At 39.9% G+C, this 15746-nt stretch overlaps 3 protein-coding genes across 3 annotated transcripts; all 3 read left to right on the top strand.

Moving 5' to 3' along the window:
* Positions 1-1558: 1558 nt before the first annotated feature.
* LOC110041983 (presenilin-associated rhomboid-like protein, mitochondrial) lies at positions 1559-10358 on the top strand. Its single transcript, XM_020747304.2, has 10 exons — positions 1559-1742; positions 1864-2008; positions 2881-3012; positions 3141-3285; positions 4376-4477; positions 4751-4795; positions 5465-5538; positions 6028-6129; positions 7093-7190; positions 9224-10358. The coding sequence occupies exons 1-10, from the start codon at positions 1663-1665 to the stop codon at positions 9318-9320; spliced, it is 1020 nt and encodes a 339-aa protein (XP_020602963.2). The 5' UTR covers positions 1559-1662; the 3' UTR covers positions 9321-10358.
* Positions 10359-11379: 1021 nt separating this feature from the next.
* Positions 11380-12477, top strand: LOC110042019 (alpha-1A adrenergic receptor-like). The gene has a single exon (XM_020747336.2). It carries the CDS (start codon positions 11960-11962, stop codon positions 12419-12421), a length of 462 nt encoding a protein of 153 aa, XP_020602995.1. The 5' UTR covers positions 11380-11959; the 3' UTR covers positions 12422-12477.
* A 276-nt stretch (positions 12478-12753) lies between these two features.
* LOC110042018 (uncharacterized) lies at positions 12754-13898 on the top strand. The gene has a single exon (XM_020747335.2). The coding sequence runs from the start codon at positions 12927-12929 to the stop codon at positions 13842-13844; it is 918 nt and encodes a 305-aa protein (XP_020602994.1). The 5' UTR covers positions 12754-12926; the 3' UTR covers positions 13845-13898.
* The last annotated feature ends 1848 nt before the right edge of the window (positions 13899-15746 follow it).

The raw sequence follows: 15746 nt of genomic DNA, 5'->3' as shown, positions 1-15746 counted from the left end.
ACAAGTTTTTCAAATATTATGAAAATGTAAAACATTGGCTTATACGGATTACAACTCCGACAGAGCAGACATTTCTCCATTCCACTGGATTTTTCCTTCAAATTGTCCGGAACCATAAATATTTACAGTTCAGAAAAGAGATTACAAATTGCAAAGCCATTTCAAAGTACAACATAAAAATTGAGATGTCGGCTCTTGAAAAATTGCTGTTCAGGCTACTTTTGTTATTTGTATGTTTTTGGCTTGAGTTTCCCTTATTTTTCGGTTCAGTTATATCACCCTTGTTTCGCACTGCAAAAAAACTACAATTTATTGATTTTCTCATATTTCAAGGTAATTGTATGCATGGAAAAATGATTCAATTTTAAATACCGTGTCCGGTAGTGTCGTGAACTGAAGTAGAGCGTCTCTTTTTTTGCTCTGGGTTTGGCTTAGAACTAAGTTTCTGCCCAGGTCACGCTCCACTCAGAAAAGCCCGGCATGGTATACTCCAACGGAGATCAGCGCGGCCGTCATTGAAGTAACCATGCCTTTATCTTGTAGCGGTGTGTTTGAAATTTTATTTGATTCAACCTTTCCGCCGGCCCAAGATGTCGCTCGCTTCACACGTTTCCATGGTTCATGGCAGTGTGCCTAGCTAATTAAAAAAATCGCTTCAACCACGCGCTGAATCAAACATCTACTGACGAGAAAATGAACAAAAGTTTCAGTGGTACACTGACAAACAAACCTTCGTGTATACTGATTACCGTAGGCTGTACGGGATGACAGATAGAGAGAAAATGAACGCAAATAAAAATCATGAATCGTGGGCCCTTATTGAACAAATAAAGAAGCCTAAGCCGTGTATTACACTGTGATAAAACACGACGGGACTTTGAGAACACGAGGGAAATGTAGAAAACACGAGCCGCAGGCGAGTGGTGCCTACATTTCTCGAGTGTTTTATCACAGTGTAATACACGGCTTAGGCTTCTTCATTTGCTTTATGATATAGGCGAAAAACAATAAAACACGCTTTTTATATGTTTTATATACTCTGATAAAACATGGATTTTTGACCAATCAGAACGCGTGCGGGTTCTACCTATATTATACTGGAATTCAATCAACAGCGTATCGTTGCCCCTTTTCCTGTCTTCATTAGAAAACCAGGAATTCATCGAGTTATATCTATCGTTGCCTTAAATACAATTATGGATAAATGGTTTTGGTTGTGTCACTTTTTCATTATTAAAATTAGCTTTTAATAATTAAGTTCACTTGGTTCAGCGGATTGTAGATGTATTATTGCCTGAAATCGCACTCAGTTGCACGCGCATGACTTAGTGAGTGTGGCATCCAGTCAGTGTTAAATGCAGATTGCAGACAAGGGGTGAAATGCATATATAAGGCTGCTAGCTCCTGGCAAGTACATTAGGTACATGAACACTGGGAAGGAACCATGCCTTTTTAATCAAACAGGTGTGTTTCCGAATCAACGACACAATGCAGCATGTCACGTGTCTGACACGTGTCCTTTGTTTCCTGGAGATGGATGGACGATTCTCTAGCACGTGAGCTCAAAAGGAATGATCATGTCATTTTACCAAAGAACGAGGGGTACGGATTGGGTCCAAACCGCGAGTTTCAGTATAGGGACTGGAACTAGTAAATTTCAAAATGCCGGTCGTGTTAGTGCTTTCTCGACAAGGGACAAAGTTTTGTAGGAAGACATGTTTTCCGAAATTTTCTCTACCCAGGTAATGTCATTGTTATTTTCTAATTATTATGAAGGTGGAAGGAAACAAACATGTGAAATAGTTGGAGCCCTAGTCGTGTCTTATATAGTGTAATGTTTTTGCTTCTTTCGTTCCATGAAAGGTCGAGAAAGTTTCATGTCCAAAGAAACTTACGGAACCGCAGCCAGTATGGAAAAGGAACTGGAAAAAACGACATCCAGCCTGAAATGCCGGAGGGTGTCAGTAAATTAAGAATGATAATGAGGCCCTTGGGTTTTACTATAATGGTATGTTTTTAATTAAGTCTGGATCGTAACGCAGTGCACCTATCTATGTAAATCCCTGGGGGAGGGAGGTAGGGGAAAATCCCCAGGGTGGAGAAACAAATGTTAATCAAAAGTATCAAGAAAGCCCAAGCATAGAGCAAAATATCAAATATTCTACAAGATAGGTACATAAGCTATCAAGTTTATCAATGCATTGGCTAGCAGCCAGAAAGAAGAAGAACTAGCACTAGCATTCCTGTGAAGTGGGGTGGCACAAGGGGGCAACAACCTGGCTGCTGGATACTCCCTGAACAGCTGGGTTGGGCTGGGGTGCATACTACTTGAAACCCTTAAACTTTTTCAGATTAAAACATCGACACCCTATTTCAGACCAAACCCGACTCAGGAACTACTTTTTAACCTAAACAATTGGGACGAGCTTCAGATTTCTGATGTTAATTGCACTTCTCAAAATATGAACAATAATGATGATGAAAATAGTTTCTTTTTGAAAGAATTATATCTCGTTATTGCTACTGATTACAGCTAGCTAGCACAGCTAGTTACATTGCATAGACCATACCAGGTTACCTTAGCAACTTGCTGACTACAGTGGAACCCTGCCTTACACCCACCTTGTTTATACGGCCACCTCATTAATACGGCCACTTTTTTTCTGGCTTAGTCAGTCATTTTCTTTTTTATAGAATCCCTTAAATACGGCCACCCTGTTAACAACCAATGTTTGTGGTCCGTTGGTGACCGGATTAACAGGGTTCCACTGACAAGGTTCCTGTTTAGATCTCACTCCTCAGAGTCCAGTTCACTGATACAAATGTGCTTCCCGTAGATTTGACATGATTCTTACGTATAAAATCCTCTGACATTTGTAGACAGGTGCAGTGAGTTTTGGAACATGTTCAATTCTGCATTATGAAAGAGTTAGAAATTTGTACATTAGAGGAAGCCTGGAACGGAACTGGCCAACAAGAAGGTTTCCAAAACTGTTTGGTATAAGGGATGTGGTATGTCAAAGTAAATGCATTCCAGAATATGATGTCTTTCATTTCATGTGTTATTTGCGGTAAGGCTATTAGTAATGAATGTAAGGGTACTTGTTCTAATGGAGAGCTTTGATTGTTTTTTTCTTAAGTTGAACAAATGGTGGAATTCTTTGCCTGAAGGCCAAAAGACAGTTGTAGGAATCATCTTTCTGAACACAGCAGTGTTTTCCTTATGGCGAATTCCTAGGATGCAGCATTTTATGTTTAAGTGGTTTACGTCATCTCCAGTTGCAGGTTAGTCAATTGGCCTGAGTGATAGAGGCTTATTGAAATACTGTTACTTTAACAGAGGCTATTTAAAAAGGCTCAGTCTTAAGAAAAGGACTTCCTTCTCCAGAATCTAAACAAGGACTTGCTAAGTAAGATGCTGGTACAATTTTGATTGTAGCTGACTTATCTTCAAAATTGCAGCATCTTTAATAAAGTATCCCTGGTGAAATCTTCCTAGGATCTTCAAGGGTCCCTGACTATCTTTGCAAGGACCATATCAAGAACCTCTATCCAGATCATCAAAGTTCCTGGTCAAGAATCTTTAGGATTGTTGAGGGTCTTGAAAATTCTTGTGATGATACTCAAAAATCTTAGAGGATCCTTATAAAGATCTTTACTTGAGATCTCCCATTTAAGAATGTTTACAAGATCTTTCAAAGTTCTTCTAAGGATCCTTGAAGATCCTTAAAATTTTTGAGGATCTTTAGATGGTAACACTCTTGACCAGGGCTAGTGTCAAACTTGTGACTCCAAATTTCAAGGTATTAGTTCTCCTTGTTTACAGAATGATGGAGCTAGAGAAAGAAAACATTCTTTCAGTTATTAATTCATATTTTTTTATTTTAATTTGTTCTTTTCACTTATTTTGCTAGGCATGTTTAAACTCATGAAATGGTAAAATGACAAAATGGCCCAATAAATGGTTATGGTAAATAGCACTGTAGTTAGTCTAAATAGCACTCAGGTAGCCTAAATATGACTGACTTGACAGTGGTTAGCTCACAGTAATGTATTGCAAGGGTAAACCCTTACAGAGACCTGCATCCTACTTTGACTCTTACAGTACCGATCAGAAGAAACCTAACGGGGAACGCTTGACAGAACGCGTTCTGTTTCCGTTCCACATGCGTTCCCGTTCCTGTTCTGTATCCGTTCCATTCCTGTTCGCAAATGCGTTCCCTGTTAGGTTTCTTCTGATCAGTACTGTACCTGTATTAGCATTTGGTCATTTCGCCATTTCAAGTTTAAACATGCTAAAGTCTTGTAGGGAGACATTTAGTGCTGATTACATGAAGATTTAATGTTTATTCATTATAATTCCTCTAAATTCCAGTATCTTCAGCGACACTATTGAGCAGCACCTTTAGTCATAAGGATTTCTGGCATTTGGCTGTTAATATGTTTGTACTTTGGAGTTTTGCTCCTGGGATGGAAGGTATGTTACAAGACTTTCTTCTACAAATAACGATGGATTTTACAAATAATTAATACACTGATGTACCTTCTGGCTCCTTACAGAGGCCCAGATTTGGAGCAAACTTTACTGTAATTTTGCAAGTGTCAGACATTTCTTTCTGATATGACCGTTTATTACTTAATGATGAATACTACTTTTGATGTTGAGAAAAGAAATTAGATGTTGTTTCCTCCCTTTTGTGTGAATTTGGCTATATTGGCCATGCTGATTACTAGCATCTCCCTGTTTCAGCTCATCTGGGTAAAGAACAGTTTCTAGCATTTTATATCACTGGAGGTGAGCTACAAAGGGTTCCAATGTATCCACTGCAGTTAATGTATGCTTTAGGGCCGTAGCTAGAAACAGGTAAACCAAGGCACTTGTCTTAGTCATTTTGTTGTTGTTGTTGTTGTTGTTGTTTTTAGTCATGATAACACCCTTAATACCTAGGAAGAGAATTTGGCATTGGACATTGCCTCAATCATAATTTTTTTCTGGCTATGTCCTTGTACTTCTTTGGGAACACAAATAAACCCATGAATATTTCTATGTATGGAAAATTTGTTGAGTGACATTAAATTGAAAAACACTGTAAGAATGGCACTTCATGATTATTTAATTTAATTTACTTTGTTTTGAAAGTTTTGTCTAAAATATTAGTATTTTATGGATAGATGTAAATTTTAGAGCTTATTTGTTGATTTCTATGATGCACTTATTGAATATATCAATAGAAGCCATGAGCTGGTATGACAGGGCAAGTTAACCCTAAGGACAAAAGCAAGAGACATGCACCTTGCCAATTGCATTGCTTTATGCACAGCTTGTGTTGCAATCATTTGCAGTGCAGATCACTTTATTTGCAGCTGGTGTTGTCTCCATTGTGTGGCACTCTATTAGGTCTATTTTCCACACCATTTGCAATTGAAGTGAAATGAATTAAATCTATGTTCATTTCTTTCCCAGGTGTGGCTGCCTCATTTGCAAGTGTTGCACATAGAATTGCTATTTCCAATTTTTTTAGTGCATCTCTTGGTGCGGTAAGATTTTTAGTTTTTGAAGGGGTGGGATGATGGTCTGGCCAGAAAATCTGTTAGAGCCTCTTTGCTTTGGTGTATGCATGTGTTATTGAGACACAGGTTACTCTGGCTTGCTGTATGTGAAGCACCTGAAGTATTGGAATCTCTGCAGAAATCTGCGGTTAGCTCATGGAAGCTTGGTTCCTTTCTAATAACCAAACGGCAAGCTTGACATGTGATGGCTAGTGACTCTGTAAGGCCAATCTGACTTAAAGAAATGGAATATTTCCTTAAATCGGACTTTTACATGAAAATTCTGCCTATTGTACTGTAAGATGGTGACTCCATTGTAAATTTATGTATCCAAATACATTACAAGATATTTTCTGTAAATTAAAGTAGCATACCAGATTCAGCATGGAAAATTTTGTTTGAAAAGGTGTTTTTATTTTTTAATGGGTTAATTCTTTCTTAAACTTTTTTCCTTCTGTTTCTTTTATTATATTTCAGTCAGGGGCATTGTTTGCTGTTCTGTCATATGTGGCCATTCATCAACCAGACTTGAGACTAGCTATAGTGTTTCTACCATTTTTTACATTTTCAGCTGGCTCGGTAAGTAAGTACTTCAATTGCAAACCTAACAAATATCTCTACATCCCTATCCCCTTTACAGCCATTGTTTGTGTTGTCATGCAATGCTTTTCCCCACTAATAGAGATAAATACTGCAAGGCAACCCAAATGTAAAACTATTGCAAGTAATGTACCATCAGTATAATAGCAAGCAATGTATTGGATTGTTATGTTAATAAAAGTTTATTATAAAAAAAAAATGGCAGCTGCAAAGGGGGCTTTTTATTTCCTTTTTCCGCTGTGGCCTCTTGGTTAGTACACTCCACTCTGGAGCAAGCGGTCTGGGTTCGAGCCCTGGCTGGGGACATTGGGTTGTGTTCTTGGGCAAGACACTTTACTTCCACAGTACCTCTCTCCACCCAGGTGTATTAATGGGCATCGGCAAATTTAATGCTGGGGGGTAACCCTGCGATGAACTAGCATCCCATCCAGGGTGGAGTAGAAATACTCCTGGTCGCTTCGTGCTGCTGACTCCAGCCTGATGAGCCACTTGGGTTGTATGCAGACTTTACCGTACCTTTACCTCCAATACTGTCACATTTTTGGCACATCATGTAATCAAAGGCCCTTAGGGGGACTGTTAGGTCTGGGATGCTCATTGGAAAATTGTAATTAAACCACTAAAGGAGACCAATCTGGTCATGGCTCAAGCTTTATTTGGCTCCCAAAGGATACCACTTAAAACAGAAATGACAGTGTGCTTTTATTAGTTTTTCAAGTGCGCCCTAAAAGATACTTTGATGGCTATAAACACTGGCATTTTGTCCTGAACACCCTAAGTGAGACGAAAATCCTTGATTTACCCCCCCCCCCCCCCTGATCAAGATGACCAGCTTCCCCAACCTTTAACAAGATAAACAGTCACCTTTTCATGGTATTGATGGGTTATATTTCACGGTCACTTGTGAACATCACCTGATATTGAGTTCACTTTTGTTCCCAGGGCCTTTTAGCCATGGTTGGTATTGATGTGGCGGGGTTACTTTTCCGCTGGAACTTATTCGATCACGCAGGCCATCTTGGCGGTGTTTTACTTGGGGCGTAAGTAAATTCGATCATTGTGCTAAGCTGTTCTACCAAGCCTAGTATTTTACTAGCAGCAGTAGTAATAGCAACAGAAGCTTTCGTTTCCTTCGCATCTGTGTACTGTTTAGTCATGCAATCAGTATTCTCTTTTTACCAATTAGAAGATGGTGTTCCATGTTCTCTTTAGGAAATAGAAAACATGTACCGTGTTTCTATCGCGTTTTAGTGGAATTCTACTAGTATACTAATGCAAATGCTGCGATCTGATTGGCTGGGCTACTCGTATACTATCAGCCATTAGTATAAATCTACTAGCGTGCTATCACGAATGCCATCCTCTGATTGGCTACGCTACTCACTATCTATTCTGTGATAGATATATAGTGAGTAGCCTAGCAGTGTACCCTTGTTAACAGAATGACAGCCGCTTCTTGGCGTTTTCGAAGTGTCTGTGACGAGAATTTAGATTAAGTTTTGAACGACTGGTAGATTTATACTAAAACAATTAGATTATTCGCTCTCGATTTCTATGCGGGATAGATGACTCGGGCTGCGCCCTCGTGAACTATCACGTGATAGAAATCTCGAGCTCATAATGTAATTGTTTATTAGAGTGCAGTGGCTGAAGGTCGTCCACATAATGGCAAGGTTTTCTGTTTTCTCTAATGTTTCGCGGAAGATTTAGAAATATTACTGGATAATTTAATTCTGAAGAACATTAATTAAAGATAGGATACTCACCGTTATGCGACTTTAAAACTTCAAAATTTCCCAATGAACCGATGAGCACGCGTGCACAGCTGCAAGTTTCAAAAAACAATTCAATCTGCGGTTTCGCTAGAGCGTTTAATACCACGTTGAGAAATGATTGGAAATCGCTCTTTGAAGGAAATTTAGTAAGAATTCTATTAAAACAATTAGATTATTCGCTCTGGATTTCTATGAGGTGATAGTTGATTCGGCCTTCGGCCTCTTCAACTATCACCTCATAGAAATCTCAAGCTCATAATCTAATTAGCAAATAGAAACACGAGTGGAAGTTTGGTAGAGCGAGAAATGCTGTGGGAACAAGAACCGAGAGGCAGGTGTTTCCACAATTTTTCTCTTTCTCTTACAAAATTCCGCAACCAAAAAATGAAAACAATTTGTTTACTTTGATCATCAAAATGTAAATTCTCTTTGCTAGCGCAATCATCATGTCAACAGCTCGTGCTAGTTCTGTGTTTCTATCGAGTTAGAGAAAAACGATTTTAAACCAATCAGCGTACACATTTTTTTATTTTCATAATGCACGCGTGAGGTCTGGGAAATCTAGTGGATGCACGAGCGGAACGTAAAAACTTTCAGCAGTTTTTCTAGATCCCAGAAGTGGATTATTCTCTGAGAAAAGATAGGAAACACCACGGAACGTTTTTACAAAACGATGTGAAAGAAAGTAGTCTAATTGTTTAAAAATAGCAAATAAGTTTCTTAGATTTATTTTCGTCTCACTTTGGAAAGAACTCTAGCATTCTCTGTACGTTTTCAAAGCTCCGTCTGTGACTATGAATCTAGAACGCTTCACCAACCACAGTAAAATGAGTTTCTTGGCCAACCTACTAGATGTACTAAGATATGCGATCAAATTGATTGATTGATTGATTGATTGATTGATTGATTGATTGATTGATGAATTGATTGATTGATTATTATTTGCCAAAAAACATCAACTAATTGCCAATTTTAAAATAACGTATGAAAAAATAAATATACAAATGGCGAGGAAACCTAATAAAAACCTCTCGAGCTTATAAGTTCAGGTTCCCTCATTCCCTCACTAGCAAGACAGGATGTATTTATAAAGCAAATACACAATTACTTTCGAAGATCTTTGGAAATGCACGTTTTGACTTGTGCTTAAGGATTTCTGCGCGTGGCTATAATTTTTCACAAAACATGGTAGAAAGAGAAACAAGTGCTGCGTGTAACTGACATATGAAAAGTACGAGAAATGCCGTCTGCAACCTGACAGACTTGTTAAACTTGTTTTTCTGGTATTGCTTTGACAGGTGGTACTTGAAATTTGGCCATCATTACTTGTGGGAAAAGCGAGGTTGGCTCGTTTCAAGGTGGCACAAGTTACGAGAAGGATACAAAAGAACTTGAACTTATCAGAAGATTTTTCATCTGTAAAAAATGTCTTCGGAGTTCACTTTCATTCAACAAAGTAGAAAGGTCACAGTTTAACGCCCTCAGTGGGTTCACGACTCTTGAAAAACGAACATTTTTTCCACGAATGCAGTGTTTTTAAAAACTGACTTGTGATTTTAATCATACCACGAGGCAAAAACAACGAAATACTTGATTGTGACAATTGCTTAAGACCTTCCGACGGTCTCCGAGGATTAACACTTTCTTGGAGAAATGAATCAAAACACTTTCTCTCAGCTCCTAACAAGTGGATTATGATGCAGTTTTGGGGTTTCTGACCATGTCTTGTTCATGTAGTCCCTTGGAGCCGAATCGTATCAAGGAATAAAAGGGAGAGTTTTGTTCTCGTTTTCCGGTTAACTGTTTCCGTTCTGCGTTCAACATGAATTATTCTTCGTTGTTGTCACATATTTATTTTCATGTTATGTCAAGATTATCACTCAGTTGACGAGTTTCTTTATGTCGTCCCTTGTGTTTTGGACATGTCTGTATATCCTAAGGCGACATTCCATGCTAATCACTGTTAAGAGGCAGTCCACTACAATGTAACAAGGGAAATAAGGCAGCGTCCACACTAAGCCCGAGAAATTTGAAGACCCAGTTTTATTTCTATGGTTAGGCCTACCGTCCACACTTATCCGTCACGAAAACAGAGCTTCTCGAAAACGCTCTTCAAACCGGAGGAATCTGAAAACGCCGGCTTTTCGTTTTCGTGAAGACGGAAAACGTTTTGAAAACGGAGCTTTTTGGAAACGATCGCATTAAGATAATCGTGCGATCTCCCTGCCCGAGTTTTCCTCAAACACAAATCCAAAATGACCGATGATTGTTGCTGTTTTAAATTCCTGCGACGAAGTGTGGACGGAAAACATCTGATGCATTTTCAGAGTGAAACCTCCGTTTTCAAATTCCTCCGGCATAGTGTGGACGGGGCCTAAGAGCTTACAAAAAGCTTACAATAAACCTGAAGTCCTTAACGGCACTGTTGTGAAAGCAGTTGTCATTGTTAGTCTTGCTGGAATGCTACCTCGAGATTGTTGAAGATAACAGCATCAAAAACTGGTCGGCATAATATTTTCCACTGCGACCAGATCTTGCTAGTTCAATAGAGTTTCTATTTTCATCATGAAGGGGGTAACCTCTTTCACTTTCGTGACGTGAAAATTTGAAAAAAAATAATTCACCACACTGAAAAAAATAGACTTCTACTTAACACCAAACTGTTTTTTCCATCGTATAATGTTTTAAAACGCAATTTAACGAAAGTAATTTGTAGGCCATTTATCTTATCAGTCCCAGGTATATTACAAAATTTGCACCGCCCTCGGTCCAAACAGAATGTTTCTTTTCATCGTTTGCTATTGACAGAAGTGTTTTTCTCCTTGCGTAGATCAAGTCAAATTTGGGACCCAAACAGGAAGTAACATTTTCCTCCTTTTTGCAGCTGCTTGTTGCACTTAAGTTCTTTTCGCACAAGGAATCAAAAAGGAATGTTTCCAAGGTATCAACCAAACAAACTTTGTAAAAATTCAAGTTTGCTTGCTGATTGAAAAAGACAAAAACTGAACCAGAAGATGGTGCCGGGGAAAGATATCAAATAGAGAACGACAACGAAAATTTTTTTTTTCAACAGTGACCTCATCATAGAAAGAAAAAAAGACGAATACAATCTTCTGACGGTTATTTCCGATTACTTGTGAGCTTTTGTGGCTTTGCTCTTTTGTTAAGACAGTAAATTATAATTGCAGTCTCGAAAGAATATCACCAGTGTATGCAATGATGCTTTGTTGAAAAAAAGTTCTTTTTTCATTCCTGGGACATGAGCTGAAAAATCTTAGGTTTCTCCGAATTTCAACGTGTTCATCGGGCCGAAACAAGAAAGACTAGCTAGTGCAGCCGAAAAATTGGGACTGTCATGACGAAAGCAGCATATTCCTCACAAAGCACCTCAACAAAAAAACGGAACTAAAGAGCTTATAACAAGTCCTTATTCAAATGATGGCGTTTTATTCGCGGAGAAAATGCTTTCTTAAAGAACTACTGGCAGCAAAGTAGAACTGACCGATCTCTTCGTTGGACAGAGGGTGGTTTGTTTCCAGTGCGTGTCTTAAATCAGTCAGGTACGTGAGCTCTTCCTAGCTGCAGTCTATTCATTCCAGCAGAAACTTGTGGCACTAAAGGGTTATTCCTTTTTTTTGGAACAAAAGAAACAAGAACAGCAGAATCGCTAGCTCTGGGATGCTAAGGAGCGGATGTTGCCTCGCTTCAGTCGTTTCAAGGTTTTAAACACCTAAATTGGTGGAGTTTTCGTCCGTCTTGTCAAGAAATAATCAATATTACAAGGAAAGTGATGTCGAAGAGCGCATAAGGAAGGATTTTTCATGGGGTACAGCAACCGACATGATATCTCTTTGAAAAACTGATTGCATCACTAAGCGACAAGGACCGTGTTATCATCCGTGGCTGTTTTTTTCTCTCGGTTCCGTTTAGTTCTACAGACATGGTTTGCGTCAGGACACTATTGCATAGTTTACCGTGCGATTAGTGAGTTTATTTCATTGTTAACCGTGCTTTAAAAACTTGTATCACCAAAGATGTCGGTCGATATTGGGCTTATTACGGGTATCGTTGTGATCGGAATAATTTTAATCGGAGTGATTGGAAACGTGCTGACTTTGGTCGTGATAATCTCTTACCATCCGTTACGTGATGTGACAGGGATGTTCCTGGCGAATCTCGCAGTGGCAGATCTTCTTCAGTCCACATTTGGCATGCCTCTGATAGCTGTGTCAGCTTTCCGCCGTCAGTGGATTTTTGGAGAGACTTTGTGTACAATAAGCGGACTAACTAACTCTCTCTTCTGTATCGCATCGGTGCTGACGCTCACGGCAATATCGGTTGATCGATGGCTGACGATCGTTTTTCCACTGAAGTACCGAGCTTGGTTGACAGTCGTACGAGTGAGGATTGTGTTGGCCTATATCTGGCTGCAAGCTTTAACTATAGCTTTTCTTCCTGTACTTGGCTGGTCAAGGTTTATACATGTTGCATTTTAAGTTTCTCTCTCTCTGTAGCTACACGTTTCTAGGATTGGAATAGAGAGCAAACGATAAGGGGGTTTTAAAAGCTAACATTAAATGTGGGACTGTTGTCAATTTTGCAGCAACTTATTCCAGCGTTGTAAATCTAAGGGAGGGGCGATGCAGACCGTATCACTATGGCAACGGTTCAAGATTGTATCTAACTTTTCTCATTGGCCGACAAAGTGTCGCGTGTTTTGTAAACCAATCAGCAAACGTAGAAATGTCGGACAAATGAAATAAGATTAATCTTCTACTCTTTACCGCTCTAACTTCAATCGGTTCGGAAAATATTACTAAATTCTAGCGAAAAGATGACGAACGGTTTATTTTGGTGGAACGAATTTAATTTTCACCTATCCAACTAGAGAGTTATGTCAGTATTCTGATAAATTTGTCTGACTCTAAAATCACCTCAATTTTCTTTAGTTGAAAATTCCAAAACAGTTAGGAGAAAAATTAAATAAAATTAATTTTTTTCATGTTCTTTTCTAATTATTTCAGGTATACCTACTTGCCATACGAGTTCATCTGTACTGTCCAATGGGAATACGACAAAGCCTTCACTATTTTCCTCAGCGTAACGTGTTTCGTGACTCCACTGATCGTGACAGTCGTGTGTTACTCAAGTGTCTTGAGAGTCGCTCGCCACCAAGCACGTGACAAACCACCGGTCAAGGTTGGCAGCTTCTGTGCTTCGGAGCATGCTCACTCAGCTATCCCGGATGTAAGCGAAGCGACTATCCCGGATGTAAGTAAAGGGGAGGTGGTTGATGGAAAAATCGAGGAGGAAAGTAAGAAACCAGGGAAAGTTGGTGGTGGAAAAGAAAATGGCGCTTTTATTGCGGATTCCCAGAGTAACAAGGTTAAAGCTTCTCTCCCCCGGGGAGAATCCGAATCACCCGTCGTTAAACTAGCAGAGCACAATAATTCCACAAAACAAGGTCCCTCAAGAATCGTGAAAATATTTGACCAGGAAAGAGATCTCGACCATCGCAGGCACGTCGCGGGAAATCCCGAAAATGTCGAAACAGGTAAAGAGAGGAAAGAACAAAATAGCGCGAGTCCCTCGGGTGGAAACAAGATGTCCCATATAAATCCTTTTGTCATTGTGGTTGCCCCAGGAAACACCAAAACCTCCGACAAACATTCCGCGGATCCTAACATTAATTGCTCGGGTAGAATCGGGAAGTCCCGTGTGAGTCCTGCCGCTGTTGTTTCATCTGCAATAAACCCTTGGATAGAGGAAAACCCGCAGAGCGAGGAATTGATGATTACCCAAGAGAAAGACGAGAAAAAAGATTCGAGAAAAGATTTCGTTTCCCAAATAAGGTCTGCTGCCCGAAGGCGTGGGTGGATGGCCGAGCGAAGGACTGAGGATAGACGACATAAAAGGTAAGTCAGGGACTTTCTTTTGACTTGCAAAGACACACTGATATTTGAGCTCGCCAGAAGCTTTCATACTATGCCACAGAGATTACAGCTAATCAGAATACAGCAAAGCCGTTGTATATTCGACAGGATAACACCCAAACTTCCCATCATGCGCCACGCGTATGTCCCATTGATTGTGTTGGCAACTGTATTTTCTGTTGCATATGAGTATAAATCTACTAGCGTTCTATCACGAATGCCGTTCTCTGATTGGCTACGCTATTCACTATCTATTCTGTGATAGATAGTGAGTAGCGTAGCAGTGTGCGCTTGTTAACAAAATGACGGCCACTTCTTGGCGTTTTCGAAGTGTCTGTGAAGAGGATTTAGATAAAGTTTTGAACGACTAGTAGATTTATACTAAAACAATTAGATTATTCGCTCTCGATTTCTATGTGTGATAGCTGACTCGGGCACACGCGATAGAAATCTGGAGCTCATAATGTAATTGTTTAGTATAAAATAGTTATGCAGCGCTCTCTCGTGGAATACCATGGAACATCCCACTTGTCACTTGTATTTTTCTTGGTATACACACGAGCCCTTACCGGGCCTTTACCCTACAGACCTACACTGCTGGTCGGAGCATTCATGAAGCCACTAGGGTCGACTGTGAGTCTTGATAGAATGCTAATCCATAACAGCTTAAACCAGGAGCCCATCACTAGGAGCGTGCACCTACCCCACATTCCTGTCACAGCGTTTTCACAGACCGATCTAGTTTTAGGTTGAATTTACAGCGAATTCAGACCCGTGCAGGAATCTCAGTGACCAACCACAAGCACGGACTTAAAAATGGAGAGAGAATTAGGGTATTTTATTATTCTATTGTTATGTCGGCATGTCCACCTCTAGGCTCGATTTCCAGCCGTTTTGGGAGTCAGGTTGTTTATCCTCCTCCCAACGAACGTGGTGTGGGACAAGGAACGCGGGCTCACAAAACGGCTGGAAATCGAGCCTAGTCCACCTGAGGCCGCCATTTTCTCCTTACCGATGTGCGCTCATGTGGACTGGAACTGACCTATTTCGCTGGAAAAGAAGTCTAAAAATAGACCGGTCTGTAAAACTGCCGTGATATAGGCTTAGTATGGGAGTTGCACGCTCTTAGTGATGGCCTCCTGGTTAAATCTATAGGTTGGGTAAGGTATATCTAACAGATCACCGACAACTACTTATACACCTGAGTGTGGAGAACACAACATAACGACTCTGACCACTACTTGAGGAAAGCTTTGAGCTTAAAAAAACTCTTAACTCCTTACTTCATTTTTTTTTTACATTTTAGGAAAGAGATGAAAGTTGCTCTTATCCTTCTTGTTGTGAATGGAACCTTCATTTTATGCTGGCTGCCTCATTTCATTGGAATGATGTGTTTAACGTTCACAAATGGTTTGTGCCCATTCCCCGACAGTTTTTTCATAATCACCACAACGCTGGCCATGCTGAACAGCGGTTGCAACCCATTTATTTACACACTGACATACCGGAAGTTCAGAAAAGCGTTTCAGAGAGTGCTTCCATGTTTTCGTTCCGATCATACAGGGAACTGGGAAACGTCTGTCTGTTGACTGAGTTGCTTTTCGAGAGTTAGTTGTAGTCTTTGGCTCTTGGCCCCCTTTTCACTCGAGGAAAAAAAGCAACAACAAGCTGAACTGCAACTGTCACAAAGGAACATATTTATTTAGGTAGAGTATTGACTGCCTTTAGTTCCGTAGAAGAGTCAGAAAGACTCGGCAGAAAATACAGTCGAACCTCCTGCGAGCGCTGACCAGCTAAAATGTGAAGCCTAGGTGGTCGCTTAAGGGAGGTGGTCGCTTACGAGAGCACAGACCATAATTACTGGGTCAAAATTTTGCCTCATTAGTAT

This window comes from Orbicella faveolata, unplaced genomic scaffold, assembly GCF_042242905.1.
Source record: "Orbicella faveolata isolate gen_17 unplaced genomic scaffold, um_ofav_v1 contig_25, whole genome shotgun sequence".
Taxonomy (NCBI): domain Eukaryota; kingdom Metazoa; phylum Cnidaria; class Anthozoa; order Scleractinia; family Merulinidae; genus Orbicella; species Orbicella faveolata.
Note: the sequence above shows the minus strand (reverse complement) of the source record. Positions and strands in the feature narration are given on the sequence as shown.

What these genes read in the sequence shown, in the direction of transcription:
- LOC110041983 (XM_020747304.2), top strand. Translation starts at nt 1,663, where the DNA reads ATGCCGGTCGTGTTAGTGCTTTCTCGACAAGGGACAAAGTTTTGTAGG. An exon ending in CCGAAATTTTCTCTACCCAG is followed by an intron (nt 1,743 to 1,863) that starts GTAATGTCATTG and finishes GTTCCATGAAAG; the next exon opens with GTCGAGAAAGTTTCATGTCC. An exon ending in AGCATTTTATATCACTGGAG is followed by an intron (nt 4,796 to 5,464) that starts GTGAGCTACAAA and finishes TTTCTTTCCCAG; the next exon opens with GTGTGGCTGCCTCATTTGCA.
- LOC110042019 (XM_020747336.2), top strand. Translation starts at nt 11,960, where the DNA reads ATGTCGGTCGATATTGGGCTTATTACGGGTATCGTTGTGATCGGAATA.
- LOC110042018 (XM_020747335.2), top strand. Translation starts at nt 12,927, where the DNA reads ATGTTCTTTTCTAATTATTTCAGGTATACCTACTTGCCATACGAGTTC.